General features: G+C 50.9%; 1 protein-coding gene across 7 annotated transcripts in view; it reads left to right on the forward strand.

Annotated features, from left to right (window-relative positions):
• The window catches only part of LOC121590370 (homeobox protein cut), a 177,465-nt gene extending 161,829 nt beyond the window's left edge, over nt 1–15,636 (forward strand). For 6 of the 7 annotated variants that reach the window (XM_041909985.1, XM_041909983.1, XM_041909984.1 and 3 more), the window contains 2 exons: nt 7,527–7,941; nt 8,027–15,636. In XM_041909985.1, the coding sequence (XP_041765919.1) occupies nt 7,527–7,941; nt 8,027–11,279 (3,668 nt within the window). In that variant the 3' untranslated portion in view covers nt 11,280–15,636. The remainder of the gene's footprint in view (nt 1–7,526; nt 7,942–8,026) is intronic. The other variant, XM_041909989.1, reaches the window with a different exon arrangement.
• The last annotated feature ends 502 nt before the right edge of the window (nt 15,637–16,138 follow it).

The raw sequence follows: 16,138 nt of genomic DNA on the forward strand, positions 1-16,138 counted from the left end.
GAGGTTAATAACATTTCGATGACACACGGCGTACGGCGTTAGCGATGCCGTTGGCCTTATACGCGCGCAATCGATCTATTTCCAAACGGAAAGTGAAAAGTCGCACCGACGCACCGACGCCACCGCCACCGGGGTAATTAAAATCGAAAAATCACGCATTCGAACTCCTCATCATCATCGTCGCCCGGGCCGGGCCGGGCGTCTCTTTCGCCGAATCTCAATCGGCCATAAATCAGCGTGCGATGGTGCCTATCCTGCGACACGGCAGTGTTCTTTCGGTCTGCCATCGCTGCCGTCTTCAAGGCCACACACACCCAAACGCGATAGAGACGAGAACGAGATCAAAAGTGGCACATCAAGGATCTGAAATCCCCCCAACCCACCCACCCAGCCCCAGGTCGCGTTCACTCTCCTTAACGATAATTGATTACATGACATTTATCAATCACGACGTCACGCGGCCATCCCTGTGTTTTACCCCCAAAGGCGAAAGCCCTCTGTTTACACTTCAATAAACCGTCATCCTTTCCAGCGCACATCCTCCTTCCGGTCTCTCTGTGTGTGTGAGTGTGTATGTGTGTCCCTGGGTATCTTTATGCGACATCCGACGACAAAATCAAATAAATCCACCCTCTCCGCGGCGAAGTGAAAGTTCCACCCGGAATGGGAAAAATATTGAAAATATTTCATCAAACCTACACACTACCCTGGCCCAGCGCTCGGGCTACTTCATCTGCTGCCGTGGAAAAGCGGTGACAATTTCGTCAATTTCCCTCGACCCCGGGCGTGCCAATTTCATAAAGGTTTCCCTTCCCAGCCCTCCCTATCGCGGGGGGTGTCTACTTCGCGTAGTATAATCATACCCTCGAGCAGGCATTAGGGGTGCGGTGGGTGTGGGTATAATGCGTACCATAACGGAGACATTTCACCCTCGGTCGCTTGGTACAGAGGAGAAGAAGAAGGACGGGGACGCATAAATACGAAATAAATAACCTGTATCCCGCGAATATTTTACAACGACCGCGTGATCTTCGTCGATAGGGAAGAAATAAAGGGACGCGGCTTCGTGAGAGTTGCTGCTGCGGGTGGAGGTGATGGTGCAAAGGAGAGAAAGGCGAAGGTAATAAACAACTGACATGTAGATTAGACCACACGAGCCCCGAGGAACGAGGAAACGAAGCAGAGAGTGTGAGAAAGAGAGAGATAGATTAATAACAATATTCCTTCCCGTCCGAAGGAAAAGCGGCAAGGCAAGTGAAAAGCGGGCACTGAATATCAAAGAAAGGAAATGTAGCTCCTCCTTCTCCTCCTTCGCGGGCCCATATTGAGGGGGTGGATATCCGGATTGCTGTGCATTTTTTTTTTTTCATTTTGCGCAACCCCCGGATACCTTCTTTTTCCTTATTATTTCATTCATTTCGGGTTAGAATTGCTTTCAATAAGGAATTTATGTGATTTCCACCGAAAATGGCATAATCGTCACCCTCCCGGTTTGGATGACATTTGCATGCCCTTGTAAAGCATGAATTGTTAAAACCCACACGAAACAAAAAAGTACACAAACCCCGTCCCTATCTCTCTCTCTCTCTCGCTCCAGCTAAACTGTCTTACCCTTTCCCATTCCAGGCGAGGCGGGAGTTAGGGAAGAAAGGTGAAAGCGTTTGTTAATAAAAATCCATATTTATTTATGGCGCGTTTGAAGCAACGCAAAAGGAGATGCCGCTTTAAATGGCCGAAAAACGTTTGCTTCCCATTTTTATTGCCGATGCATGTCGATGCCGGGGTTCGGTTTGTTCTTTGTGTGTAAAATTATTCCCCCACCACTGCTTTTCCAACAAGGATGCCGCCACCACCGCCCCGCAGCCCTTGTTGCGGCGTGTGATCGTTACGATGAATGTTTAATATTTCCATTAGTTTTGCGCCATTCGGGCCGCGTTTCGTGTGTCCAAACGGTGGGGGAAGGGGGGTTGAAAACTGTCATAAAATACGCTTTATCAATACGCGCAACACAGAGTCAGAGTGCTGAAATGCGTGACATTGAGAGAAGCGTCCCACAGCACAAAACGCACCAGTTTTACAGCGCGCGTCGTTGGCAGGCAAAACAACCGTATCAATTCAACTTGAGCAGAAAGGAGTAGCGGAAAAGGAAGAAAAGCGAAGAAAATGAGCCCACTTTTCGCTGTTCGCCCCACACAGGCCTTCGACACACAGCAGACAGCGAATTACGAATTCATCCAATACATCGCGGCTTCCGAAAAGTGAATTAATTAGTTCTCATTTAGCTCGCGGGGAGTTGGACTGACGATAGATGGACTGTCTTTTTTTTTCCTGAGGATGGGTAGCTGATAAACCCCCGCAAAACACGCCGACTTTGCCCTTCGTGCGCGCCGCGTTGTTTGTCTCTTTCCACATAATCGTCTCTTTTTCCCAGAGCATGGGGAACTTTCCGAAACAGAACAATGGTTTGTGATGTGGCAGAAGCAAGAAAAAAAAAGAACACGCAGGTCTGTTTCGCCGGCCACCAAGATCGGGTCGATGAAGAAATGATTCTTTTTCCCACTCGCAAGGTTAATACAACGTGCGAAAACAACACACACACAAAAACAACTGCTCAAGCCTCGGTTCCGTTTCGCGGCGCTCGATTCTTGTCCAGAAGACACTCCATATCGATCAGAAAATGGAGGGTGAATAAATTACGTGGCCTCTTTGGTTGGGTTTGGGGGGAGGGGGGGAGGGGTTCGAGCAACCCTCCCAGCAAACACATTTTCCCTCCGTGCCCTCCGTTGTGCCAATCGGGAGGACCTTTCCGTTCAGATTATTTTTATTAGGCGGTATTAGTTATTCAATTATCGTAACTTGCCACCAGGAAAAATGTCTCTCATTCTCTCTCTCTCTCTCCCTCTCTCACTCCATTCCTCCACCCCGGTGCCATTCTTTTGCTAATGCAAATTCCGCCACATTCCAGCAGTCAGTTCCGAAGCCAGAAACTCCTAATCCCGCCCTCGATTGGCTTCCTTCCATTGCTTGGGCGAGCAGCACCGAAACCCAGCTGTTCGGTGCTAAATTAGATGGATTATGGGCTGGCCCGCCTCAGCAGAGTGTTTGTGGTGAAGATTTGCGCCTGGACGAGATTTTCCGACGCAGCGCGAATAATTAAACCCGATGCCCGAATGCGCTTTCTCGTCCGCCTTGGTGCCGGTGGTGGGTGGTGGGTTCATCGATTTCGCTTCACCAGCTCTCCACACACACACACACACACACACACACATTCGGCTTTTTAATTGCATGTGACACCCGTATCACACGGCCCGCTGCCCACAGTGACGTTGGCGCTAAATCGGTTTTAATTATTACAAAATTTCAAATTATTTCATCACCTCATAATTAAAAGCTTCCCCATTTTGCACGCTGGCACTGTTCCGGGCTCCGGGCGACGAGACGATTTGAACGCAAATTTTACAACGTCGTTCGAATGACCATTTGAATCCATCTCCACTGTCCCCCTCTAGCAGCTGCTGCTGCTGCTCCTGTTGCTCCTCCCGCTGTTGGATGGTACGGGTGTAGTCATAAAAATAATTTAGTAATAATGTGATACTGGCTGCAAGTGCACACGCGTACACACACACACACATACAGGGATGCATTCCTACACTGATTCAGTTCGTTTGGAATCAGATCTGCCTCTCTCACCCAGTCCCAACCTGGGGTCTTGTGTGACTCAACCCATCGACACATTTTCGGGATCATTACGCTCAGCGCAGTACGATGTAAAACTTAATGAAGTGATAATTCCGAACGATCGCTACATTTTAAAATGCAAAATGTATGCCTCTGCACTGCGAAATGGAATCGTTTCGGAGCCAAGGGTGGACACAGGCACTGGAAAATGGACGCGTCTCATTGAGTTTATCGTTTCCTTTCCCGGGTGACAGGTGACTCCAGAGGACATCCACCAATTGGCTGGCGTAATTCTAGGTCCCCCCGTGTCGCAACTCACCAGCAGCCACAGCCAAAGGCAAATCAAGCTTTCTAACGATTTGTTAATGAGAGCCTCGGTACAGCAGCATCTCTCGCGACACGTGCACACTTACTAACGAGCCGCCGAATGTGCAAACATTGCCGATCAATACGCGACCCGCGATCGCCCCGAGGGTGAACAAGTGCTCCAGAAATTGATTGAACCTGATTTATAATTACTTCTCCCATCGTCGCCATGGCACACTTGGTTCGATTGTCAATTTCAATTAGGGAAACGGGCGGGTGAATCCGCCTAAAGCAGCTCTCACAAACGGGCGAAGAAAATAATCAAATCCTGCCAGCAAAGGTTTTTTCTGTATTTTTTCGCCCTCGGGCTTCGAAGCGTGCCGTTGCGTGTTGCGTCCCTATTGCGATTCGCGCAACAAAAAAAACAATGCGCGGTGTTGAAGCGCGAAGATATGCGTGCGAAGAAGGAGCGTGGTAGCGAACACAAAAGACACACCAGCGGTGCTGTATGCACTCTCCCTCCATTCACCGTATTAATATCAAATAAATCTGTTGTTGTTTTTGGTTTGTTCGATCCACCGAAGCTGCTGCCGTGATTAGTACGCGTCGCCGCCCGGGGGAATAAATGCGGCTCGAATGCCGCTCGAAGCTACCTTTTGCGGTGCGCGTTGTGCTGCTCTACAAACAAAACACACACACACAAAATCCACCCAGATCTTGCCCCCGCTGAATAAGGAAGCTGCTGCACTTACACTCTCGTAGCTGCATTTACCCTTGCTACTTGCAATCGGCGCAGGGTTTTGCTGTCTGCCATCTGCCCTCCCCGGCAGCGAAATTGAAAAGAGATTCATAATCAATCAAAAATATTACATCAACACCGCGGGGCACAAGGCATTTCCACCGTCACACAGACACACAATCGAAGGGTTTCAATGATATGGCACGGGCGCCGCTCCCTATCGAGATGCAAATGGAAAAACAGACGAATTCCCTTTTTTCGCTCTCTTTTTGCTACGAATCTCTTACAAAACTGCACCGCCAAAACCTTCGTTTTTGTTTTTGGCTCTACAGGGAATGGTTTTTCTGTTCGTGCCCTCTTTTCTTTTCCCCCGGATCTCTGACGATATCGGTTGGGTGGCAGAACAGAAAAGAGCGACACATAAATACAAATGACAGACACATTTCGCTGTAATTACTCAGCCATTGCTCTCGCCGACCCAGCAGCAGCAGCATTAGACGATATACCCAGCAGACAGTGAACGAGTCTCATCGGAAACGACTCCTTCAATGAATGGCATCTACCGGAAGAGCGGTCCAAGGAGGCAAGCGATTACAAGCAAACCCATATCCTGCCTTCGTCTTCCGTTTGATGGCACCGGCGTCCCGGCGCACAAGACTTCATCAATCGGGCGAATCGGGCGAGCCTTTGAGATTTCTGGCTCTCGATTTGTGAGTGCTACTGCTGCTGCTGCTTCTGCTGACTTCCGTTTAATGACAGACGACGCTGGGCCGCGCGTTTGGGATTTGCGTGCTGCTGGCCAATTACGTGCGCCCGGGCCCTCGGCGCCTCGGCGGTCGTTTTGCCCTCTGCGTGCGCTAATGACTAATTTGATGGGATCCCCGAAGCCCCGAAGAAGCCCGAGCTGTTCCTTGCGGGTTGATTGATTCTTCGAATGGAACCAGGCCGCCACCCGGTGCCCCCCCCCCTCGTTGTGGTGGGCAAGTATCGTTGTCACTTCGCGGAATTGGGCGTTTGATCAAGGACAAACGCACGCTGCAGCGTCACAGATCGTTAAGATGCTTCGGGTTTCGGGTGTTTTGCGCCCTGTTGCAAAATGACATCGACGACCGCCAGTCATCACACACACACACACACATAGCACGGGTGTAAAACAAAACCGCTCTCGGGGAGGAATCGACTTTTTACGAGACATGTGATTTATAGGTATTCGCTTTTATGATCCCCATCTCGGAGTGTTTTTTTTTTTGTTGTTGTTGTTTTGCTTGTCTTTGCTTGACACAGAGGCCAATGGGGACGAAAATAAACTCCACTCGCACACACACACCCTATCGGGGCCATGACCCTCGCCGTGCCCACGCGCCCACCGAGGACATATACAGCCGAGCGCAGCACTGTCTACTCCCGAGCTGTCAAATAAAGTGAGGTTAGAAAAATTACAACCCTACCGTTTAAGTACCCACACACACCACACAACACTCACTCACCTTACTACAATGCTTTCGAGACGCAAAATGGCCGCGTTTGCGCCAAACGCGCCGATCGGTGAAAATCGATCAACGTCATCGCTGGGGGCGAACGGGATCGCTTTAATGCCATCCGGTCCTTTCGGTTGGAAATTGCACCCCAAAGAAGGATGCAGGTTATGGTCGCGATTAAAAATGCCAATTAGTTCCGCACGTTTTCTGCGCTCATTTCGAACCACGAACGCATCGCGAAACTACGTGCAGTGCTGCTTTTCTTTATGTGTGAGTGTGTGTGTGTGTGTGTGTGTGTGTGTGTGTGTGTGTGTGTGTGTGTGTGTGTTGCACTGTTTAATCGCTTCTTCTGCTGCCGTCTGCCATCATAATCGCACGTCTCATCTCAACCCGAGTGCGCCCCCGAGAGCATAACGATGATGGGAGCTTCAAAGGCAGAGGAAATAAAAACTCGAATCGCAAGAGAATCGCGAAATGGCAAAAACGGAACAGAAGAAACGGGCCTCCCCCTCACCGTTCCCTGCCCCCCGGTTGATGGTGGGGAAGATATGGATGGAGTCGTTTGATATAAATTTTATAAAAGCTGAACGAACGAACGAATAAATATAGATTGCGGGCTGGAGATAGACTGCCGTCGAGCGCGGGCACGGTTTCTCCCCCGCTTCCAGTCCCCGGTTGGCGGTGCCTTTTCGATGTCCGCCCTTCCGTCGCTCCAATCGGAGGAGGACAGGCGCACTGGAAGCCTTCGGAGAAATCCGACGATGCCCTTCGTGCGTTTTGTTTCCCTTTTGCTCCATTCCCGTCACGCCATTGGACGATAATGCTCGGTGTGCCGATGTGCATATGTGCGATCTGTCTTCTTTCCCTGAGTCCTTTTCCCTCGTCCTCCCCGGTCCGGAACGGCGAGCCTCAAGGGCTTCTTCTGACGTACTTTGTGCTGCGCTGTTCCCTTTTAACCGATGACGACGTCAACGACGATGAACACGATGATGATGATGATGATGGTACACGTTCGTATAAAATGTAGATTTTGAAGAGCAATATTTTTTATCCATCTTCTGAAATTGACCCTCGAGCGGTGGGTTGAGGTGGCAAAAAATATATGCGCAAAGACGTGCACCATCGCGCGAGGTGACGCCCATCTCCGGTCACCGATTGTGCGTTGTGTGTAGCTTCTCGTGCCATTTTGATTTCCTCGCCATCACTCGCAACGAAGGATAACCCACTGGGGGAGTTGTTCAGATTTGGTTTCATCCTCGTCCGCAGCCACGCCACGGGCTGGCCCAATGTCGCTGGTTTATATGACAGATGTATACTAATTGCAGGTGCAGAACCGGGAATGCCATCCTACGGTCGGCCGGACGGTGATCTCAGCGACGACCGCATGCAGCAAATCCTGTCCGAAGCGTCGATGATGAAGCGTGGCGAGCCGCCGACGCCCCAGCAGCAGGCCCACCATCAGCAGCAGATGCGGGAACAGATGCAGCTGCAGCAGCACCAGCTGCAGCAGCTTCATCTCAGCGGGCTGGACGACTCGACGCAGCACAGCGACAACGACTCCAAGTCGCCGCACAATCGCGACGTCCATTCGCCCTTCTCCAAAGACTATCTCGGCGGCCGGCTCGGAAGCACCGGGCGGCCCAAGAAGTACGACAACGACGACATCTCGCAGGACAAGATCGCCAAGATCTACCAGGAAGAGTTCTCCAAGCTGATGCGCAGCCCACGCGACTTCCCCAAGTAAGTATAGCCGCCGGCGGCTGAGAAGATGCGCCCAACTGATGCATGCTGGGTGGGATTGGATGTTGCTATAACTGATCGTTAGTCTTCTGTTTCCACATTTCCTCAGCGGTGCGATGCCTCCCGTGGATCGCCCACAGGACGAAAACCTGCGGCTAGCGTTCGAGGCCTACCATCGCGAGCTGGCCAAACTGCAGCAGAACGCTTCGGCCGGCCTGCCCGGTATGCCCAACATTTCCAACCTTCCCAACTTCTTGGCACTCCAGCACCAGCAGCAGCAGCAGCAGCAGCAGCAGCAGCAGCAGCAACAGCCACAGCAACCGTCGCAACCTTCCACCCCATCCGGACAGCCGGCGACTCCTTCGCAGCCATCGCAGCATGCCGCGACCGGGCTGAACGGTGGCGCCGTGCAAGACCTATCCCTGCCAAAGGAGAAGCAATCGTCCGCCTCCAAGCTGAACGGTACCATCTCCGATGCCGAGTCCGATGCCGACATGAGCCAGAAGGAGCTGGACGACAGCATGAAACACAGCGCCTTCAGCCTGGTCAAACCAAAGCCCTCGGAACCGTCGGGCATGTGTACGCCCACCACGACGGCCTCCTCGGCGGCCCCGAGCCCCATCGGCAACAGCATCCTGCCCCCGACAATCACGCCCACGGACGACTTCTCCGTGGCGGCCAGCCCGCTGCAACGGATGGCATCGATCACCAACTCGCTCATCACGCAGCCGCCCGTCACGCCGCACCACACGACGCAGCAGCGCCCGCTGAAAGCCATCCTGCCGCCCATCACGCAGCAGCAGTTCGATCTGTACAACAACCTCAACACGGAGGACATCGTGCGGCGCGTCAAGGAGTCGCTGTCGCAGTACTCCATCAGCCAGCGGCTGTTCGGCGAGTCGGTGCTCGGGCTGTCGCAGGGTTCGGTCAGCGATCTGCTCGCCCGCCCGAAGCCCTGGCACATGCTCACCCAGAAGGGCCGCGAACCGTTCATCCGCATGAAGATGTTCCTGGAGGACGAGAACGCGGTGCACAAGCTAGTCGCCAGCCAGTACAAGATCGCGCCGGAGAAGCTGATGCGCACGGGCAACTACAGCGGCACGCCCCAGCTGCCCGGCATGCACCTGCCCAAGCAAATGCCCCCCACGATGCCGAAGATGCTGAGCGACTCGATCAGCAAGCTGCAGCAGGATCAGCAGAAAACGCTGCTCCAGCTGCAGATCTCGCAAATGCAGCAGCAGCTGCCCAACGCACAGGCTGCCCAGGCCGCCGCGGCCGCCCAGCATCAGCATCAGCTGGCCGCTGCAGCAGCCGCCGCCGCCGCCGCCCATCACGCGGCCCAGGTGCAGGAAGTCCAGCGCCACTCTGCCCAACAACCGCCCTCCTCCTCCTCCTCCTCCTCGCAGCCATCGCCGCTCGGTGCCATGGGCGGCTCCCAGAACTCCTCCGCACAGCAGCGACCGCAGCAGGCCTCGCCCCAGACGATGCTCCTGACGCCTCCGGGCATTCCTCCCCAGCACGCCATCGCCCTGCAGGGCCATGCCGGCGCGCCAGACAAGAAGTCCTCCATCATGATGCCGATCCACTCGCCCGTCCCGCAAGGTCCGCCCGCCTCCGTGGGTCAGCACGCGGCCCAGCCGGGCGCACCCAACTCGATGCGCGGCTCGCTCCACCAGCACATCTCGCCGACGGTGTACGAGATGGCGGCGCTCACGCAAGATCTCGACACGCAGGTGATCACGACCAAGATCAAGGAGGCACTGCTGGCGAACAACATCGGCCAGAAGATCTTCGGCGAGGCCGTGCTCGGGCTGTCGCAGGGGTCCGTTTCCGAGCTGCTGTCCAAACCGAAGCCCTGGCACATGCTGAGCATCAAGGGCCGCGAGCCGTTCATTCGCATGCAGCTGTGGCTGAGCGACGCCAACAACGTCGAGCGACTGCAGGTGCTGAAGAACGAGCGGCGCGAAGCGAGCAAGCGGCGTCGATCGACCGGCCCTGGAGGACAGGACAATAGCAGCGACACCTCGAGCAACGACACGTCCGAGTTCTATCACTCCAACTCGCCCGGCCCGGGGTCGGTCGGGTCGCAAACGGCTCCGCCCAACAAGAAGCAGCGCGTACTGTTCTCCGAAGAGCAGAAGGAAGCGCTGCGACTCGCGTTCGCCCTCGATCCGTACCCCAACGTGCAGACGATCGAATTCCTGGCCAGCGAGCTCGGCCTGTCCACCCGCACCATCACCAACTGGTTCCACAACCACCGGATGCGCCTGAAGCAGCAGGTCCCGCACGGGCAGCCCTCGGAACCGATCCCGTCGCGCGAGAACCAAACCGGCGCACCCTTCGATCCGGTGCAGTTCCGCGTCCTGCTCGGCCAGCGGCTGATGGAGATCCAGAAGGAGCGGCTGGGACTGAGCGGCATGCCGCTGCCCTACCCGCCCTACTTCGCCGCCACCGCACCGGCCACCAATCTGGCCGCACTGATCGGGCGTGGATTCATGCCGGGCAGCGAGGCCGACCTGGCCGCACTCAACAAGAGCATCAGCGAGCAGATGAGCGGCCTCGACCTGTCCATGCCGTCGACGCTCAAGCGCGAGGGCGACGACGACTACGAGGATGACGCGGAGAACGAGGAGGAAGCCGGCAGCGGGCACCTGAGCGACTCGGAATCGATGGACAGCAGCAGCAAGCGGGGCGGCGACGAGGACGATCTCAGGACGTCCCTGTCGCTCGCCAGCCTGCAGGCAATGTCGCGGATCAGCCGCCGCAAGCCAGCCGCCCCCCAGTGGGTCAACCCGGAGTGGCAGGATCCGGACAAGAAGCCGACGTCCGCCGCCACGGCAGTCTCCAACATTCCCTCCTCCGTCGCCGCCGCCGCCAAGAAAGACGCCACCGATGCCATCATCAACGGGGTGTGCGTGCTGCAGCCGCCGGACGGTGTGCCCTCGGTGCAGCAGCGCTTTGCCGCGGCCATGGCGGCGGCCGCCGCTGCCGCCGTGGCGGCGGCCACCGGTGCCGGAGCGACCGTGCCTTCCCAAAGCCCCGACGACCCGTCGAGCGACGCCGAACACGAGGAGGATGACGTCAAGTCGACCCATTCCAAACACTCCTCGTACGGGTCGGAAGGCAAGCTGGACGAGGAGCGACCCCGAACCGCGCACGATCCCGAGTCGGAATCGGAGGCACCCTCGGACGCGTTGCGGCCGGCGGAGGATGCGTCGGACGCGGCGCAGGAAAGCAGCGGCAACCGATCCGGTGCGACCAGTCCCGCCGGTTCGTCCGTCACCGTCAAGAAGGAAATCCTCGACGACAACCACAGCGACCGATGGGATGCGTACTAAAGCGCAACTCCATCCTCCGTTCAACGCGGTTCTAAACCGCATCTGTGGGCACTGTCCCGTGCGTGTGCGTGTGTGTGTGTGTGCGTGGCAGTGGTGATACAGGACGCCGGTAGCCCAGGCATCAGTGCAATCAAAAATGGACGCATCCAAAATGGACGTTGGACACACGAAAAGTGTCACTCCCGAGCGCGGGCGAGCGGGCGAGAGAGGCGACCAATGCAGCAAACAAAACCAAGAGAAAGTAGACAGTGGGCAGCGTCAGCTGGCGCTGTATGTGATTGTTCTAAACCTTCCGTTTTCCTTTGAAATGCTCTACCTTTTGCTCTATTTTGTGTTTGCGACCATATGCGCAACATCGATCGCAACAAGCGTGATACGATCGCACGGGGTACGATCGCAAATATTCTTTCACACCTCCCAACACTTGTACATAGCATATGTTCTTGTAAAGCAAATGTATTCTCCTGTTTTTTTATTCTGTTTCCTGTTCTCGCTATCCTTTATCGCTGTAAGAAGACTGTTAAGGGTGAAGTTTTAAAAACAAATGAATAACCAGCTGTAAGGCATTGAGCCATTGAAGCGCAGATCGCTAGCAACAGCGCAATACAAAGAGCTGCAACACAGGCGGGCTCGGTTAGACGTTAAGACACGTTCAATATTTAAACGAAACTATGGTTTAACTGTACGGAATAGCACGAATACAAAGAAACGAAGCGCAGCAAACCGCGCGCACTTCGGCTTATCGGTTAGGTTTTATTATGCTTACGTTACTCCTTTTCCTTTGCTTATGTTTTTACATAGTTTATAGATCCAGCGAACAGCAGGGCTTAAGTCGTGAGTTAGGGAATCTCTCCGCTTCCGCTAGCGCAGTTGCAGGAGCATGGAACGAAACGAACCGAGCGACGACGCTCGTGAAATGCATTTATATGGTTTTTTTAATCAAATCTTGTAGATATCAACAAACGGACGGCGCAGCGGTCGGAAAATGGAGTCAAGCAAAGAAAATTCTAATAAACGTACTTAGCGAGACAAAACAATGTATGCAAAAACAAAACCAAAACCATTACAAACCACACACACACAGAGAAGGAAAGGCAACATATTCAAATCCCGAAATCGCGTTGCACACGGCCAAGGAGCAAATCAAAACAACTCAAATCGTATTTAAGTATATGAATCAATCAAAATTTATCCAACCTTTTTGGAGAGCAGGAGGTGGACGATCAGTAGCGAGGGAGGGAGGGAGATATTTTAAAGACAAAATTACACACTTACGCGCTCATCAACTTCCGCCATGCGCCTGTTTGTGCGCTATTCTCGCACGCACGACAAGAAAAGGGCGATTTGTGTTTGTTTTGTAAATTATATTAATCATAACTTCGGCCCGCCCACAGGCAAGTGGGATCGTCGAGTGGGATTATAGTTAAACAAACATATGCACACACATACACACCCAACCACAAACACACACACACATTATACACGGACTTGTACACAAATACAAACTGAAAAAAGGCCAAATATATTGTTAAAGTCTAAGTAATTGATAGCATTACAGAGTAGTAAGGACGGTGTTGCTGTAGGCAGGATGCTGCGCTGTGCTGTGTCGATCAGTCCAGCAGAAGCAAGCGACTCCTTAGAAGAGGGGAGGCGCTTACATCAGGTTGTTTTGCTTCCTCCATTAGTTATTGTTTTATTTTCGCGCCCTTGCGTGTGACTGCCCGATTCCACACCCAGGGTAGGGGTAGGAAAGGTGGCCGTGTTTTGTTGTGTTGTTGTTTTCCTCCTTTAGCATCGATGAAGCGATCTCAAATTTCATACCAAATATATTTAACAATATAGCGCAAGCAACACTTTTACAGACTTAAACACACACACACAAACCGCGCACAACACTGGCTAAGGCTGGAAAATGGCAACAAAAGATGGCGAACGCGCTCTCGCCAAACCCCACGGTTTTTAAAAGGCTAAAGTGTTTCCTTTCTCCTTTACAATTACTTTCCTCGCCACCCGACGCGTGGGTTTGGAGGTTGTACATTGCCCTGTACATACAAAGATGGATCGTAGCCACACACGATCATTGGATCATTGGATCATCCTTTTCCCGTTGCTTCCAGTTGTTCCTCCCCCCCCCCACTGTATGAATTGAATCACTCCAACTCCTCCCATCTTTAACGTAAATGATGATGAAATGAGTAGCGAAACACAACCCCATGAGCAGCAATGAAACGCATATCCCGAATTTAGCGAAAGCAACGGAACCGATCAGCAGAATCGGAATGAATGTTTACGCATTTAGTAAGAGATACACAGGTACAGAGAGTAAATACACATTTTAACATGTTTGCGGGGACGAATACGTAGCTCGTAAGCAGTGTACATTTCAGAACCGTACGTAAGCCGACAGAGATCGCTCGGGACAGGCAACGCGCCCGGAGGAACTGATTTTAGTTTTTACCTTATTGTGTATCCCCAACCGTGTATTGGTGGCGTTTGTTGTTGAACGAAATAAGCGCACAGATACACATCCTTGCTTTTCTTGCACACTTAAAGGACGTTCGAGCGAAGCAACTGTTTAACAAATTGTTTCGAAACGCCGGAATACAGAAAGCAAGCGAGCGTTAAGAAAAATGGCAAATGGAAGGCATACAAGAATAGCTAGCAAAAGGTTCAACTTTTTTTTTTAATACATAAGTAAATCGAAACAAATTTAAAGTAAAGCACACAAGTAATGATAAAATGGAATGCAAAAAAAAACGAAAAAGAAAGCGACGAAACATAAAAGAAAAGCAAATTAAGAATACGTAAAAGTGAGCAGGTGAAAGTGGTTGAAGAGGACGAGCGAAAAACGGTAACGAAATGCAATATTATGAGCGAATGAGGAAACCCATTGGAAGGTGAACAATAATTTTATGCAAACAACAAAACAGCAAACAACAAAATGTGAAAAGCTGATCAAAACAGCACAAAAACAAATGCCCCCCTTGTAGTATGTAAAGTAGAAAAGCAAGCACATTTTGTTAACTTATTGTCCGTAAGTCTTCTATTGATTAGTTCTTAGGGTGAACAAAGCAGAATCTTTTGCATAACAACAACAACGACTACAACAAGTCCCTTCCAATAAGTCAGCCCCTTCCCGGCTTTGCAGGACTCGCGACGAAAGCAGCGAGCAAGGACGGCAGGTTGTTGTTTTCGTTTTAATCGGTTAGGTTTCGTTTCGTTTCCGGTTGAATTTTTGTTGGGTACGGATTACTTTAACCGTTTTGGGGGCGCGATCGATCGAGATCGATCTGTTGTATGTGACGAATCGTGTACATAAGAACGTTGGCGGTGAGTTTTGGTTTGTGCACATACACACAGTACTTCCCACCCTGTCTGTGTGTGGTGAGTTCAAGCAGCGAGAAGGTGATCGTGGTGTTTGTTTCACAAAATTAACCAGATCGAGTATTTAGAAATGTCTCAAGCCAACCAGCAAATCATAAAGTTTCCTTTATGGAACACAAAAAGGGAAAACAAACAAAAAAAAACACACGAAAATTGTGCAGTAACATTGTTTACAGTAATTTAAACTTGCCCAAGGTATAGTCAAGAGTCGGAAGCAAATGGAGGATAAAGCTAATGTATTATTAAGTACGCTTAACCAGCGTGTTTCGAGGGTAATGTAGTAATTTATCGAGATTCATTCGGCTTCTGGAAGGGAAAATCAATGAAACAAAAGCCGCTGGAACGTAGCAATTCAAAACACTTTTCGTTTCGTAATTCAGTCGAGTCGGTTAGGGTTAGTTGCTGTTCAGCTGAAGAAGTTGAAACTCCGATTCCACGGCAAAAAACACACAACACGCACATCCACATCAACAGCACCCACACACACATGCACAGACAACTCAAGTGACAACAGCAAAAAAAAAAAACAAAAAGAAACAATGCTACAGCAAACATAAATAAAAGCGAAACAATAAACAAATGTCTAGGGAAGAGCGCGAGATGAGGGAACACGGGAAGGCAAACAAGGTAATGCAAATTGTAAATACTTATTATCATATCATTATATTATATTGTATTGATTAATATTATTAAAACAAAACACACAAGTAATGGTAATACATTATTGCATTGAAGATAAAGGGAAAAACAAACGCGGTAGACAAACGGGTGGATCAAGCCCGAAAATGCGTGCAAAACGCGGAAAAAGCGCATAAACACATACAAGTTGTAGCGAAAGACGAAGAAGAAGAAGATGCAGACCGACGTACAGCGTACAGTAATGGAAGTATAAATTATATTGTCTTCTTTATGAATTTCTATACAATAAAAGGAAAAATAAAATATTATCTGTAATGAATAATATAAAACAAAACATGATGCAGTTGTTATTCTTCGATCCTATCAAAATGCATTGATTTGCAGTTTAACATCCGAAGTTGTTGGCTTTAATTGATTTTGCTTGGAGATTGCTCGCGTGAAATAAACATTTTTTACTTTTTGAGCAATTATTTCGCTCGAAAATAATTTTCTAAACCATTATTGTGATACTGCCCCCAACGAATTATTCAAATTTAAATACGCGGATGAAATCGACAGTAGCGCCATCTGCCGCAATCGTGTTAAACTAACAAGCGGCATCTATTTTTCGCTCTTCGGCTATTGGCAGTTTATGGTCTCACATACAGATAGCGCAACAAGCTTTCGATTCTGAACAATAGGTGGCGCTAGTTTCTCAGATGTTTTTTTTATAGATAGGCGAATTTATATAAAGAATAAAAAAGCAATTAAGAATCTATATTAAATAAGAATGTGGTTTATAATGAAATTAAAAGGGATTTTTCATGCCCATTATTCAATACGACACTACATCGAAC

Source organism: Anopheles merus, chromosome 2R (genome assembly GCF_017562075.2).
Source record: "Anopheles merus strain MAF chromosome 2R, AmerM5.1, whole genome shotgun sequence".
NCBI lineage: Eukaryota > Metazoa > Arthropoda > Insecta > Diptera > Culicidae > Anopheles > Anopheles merus.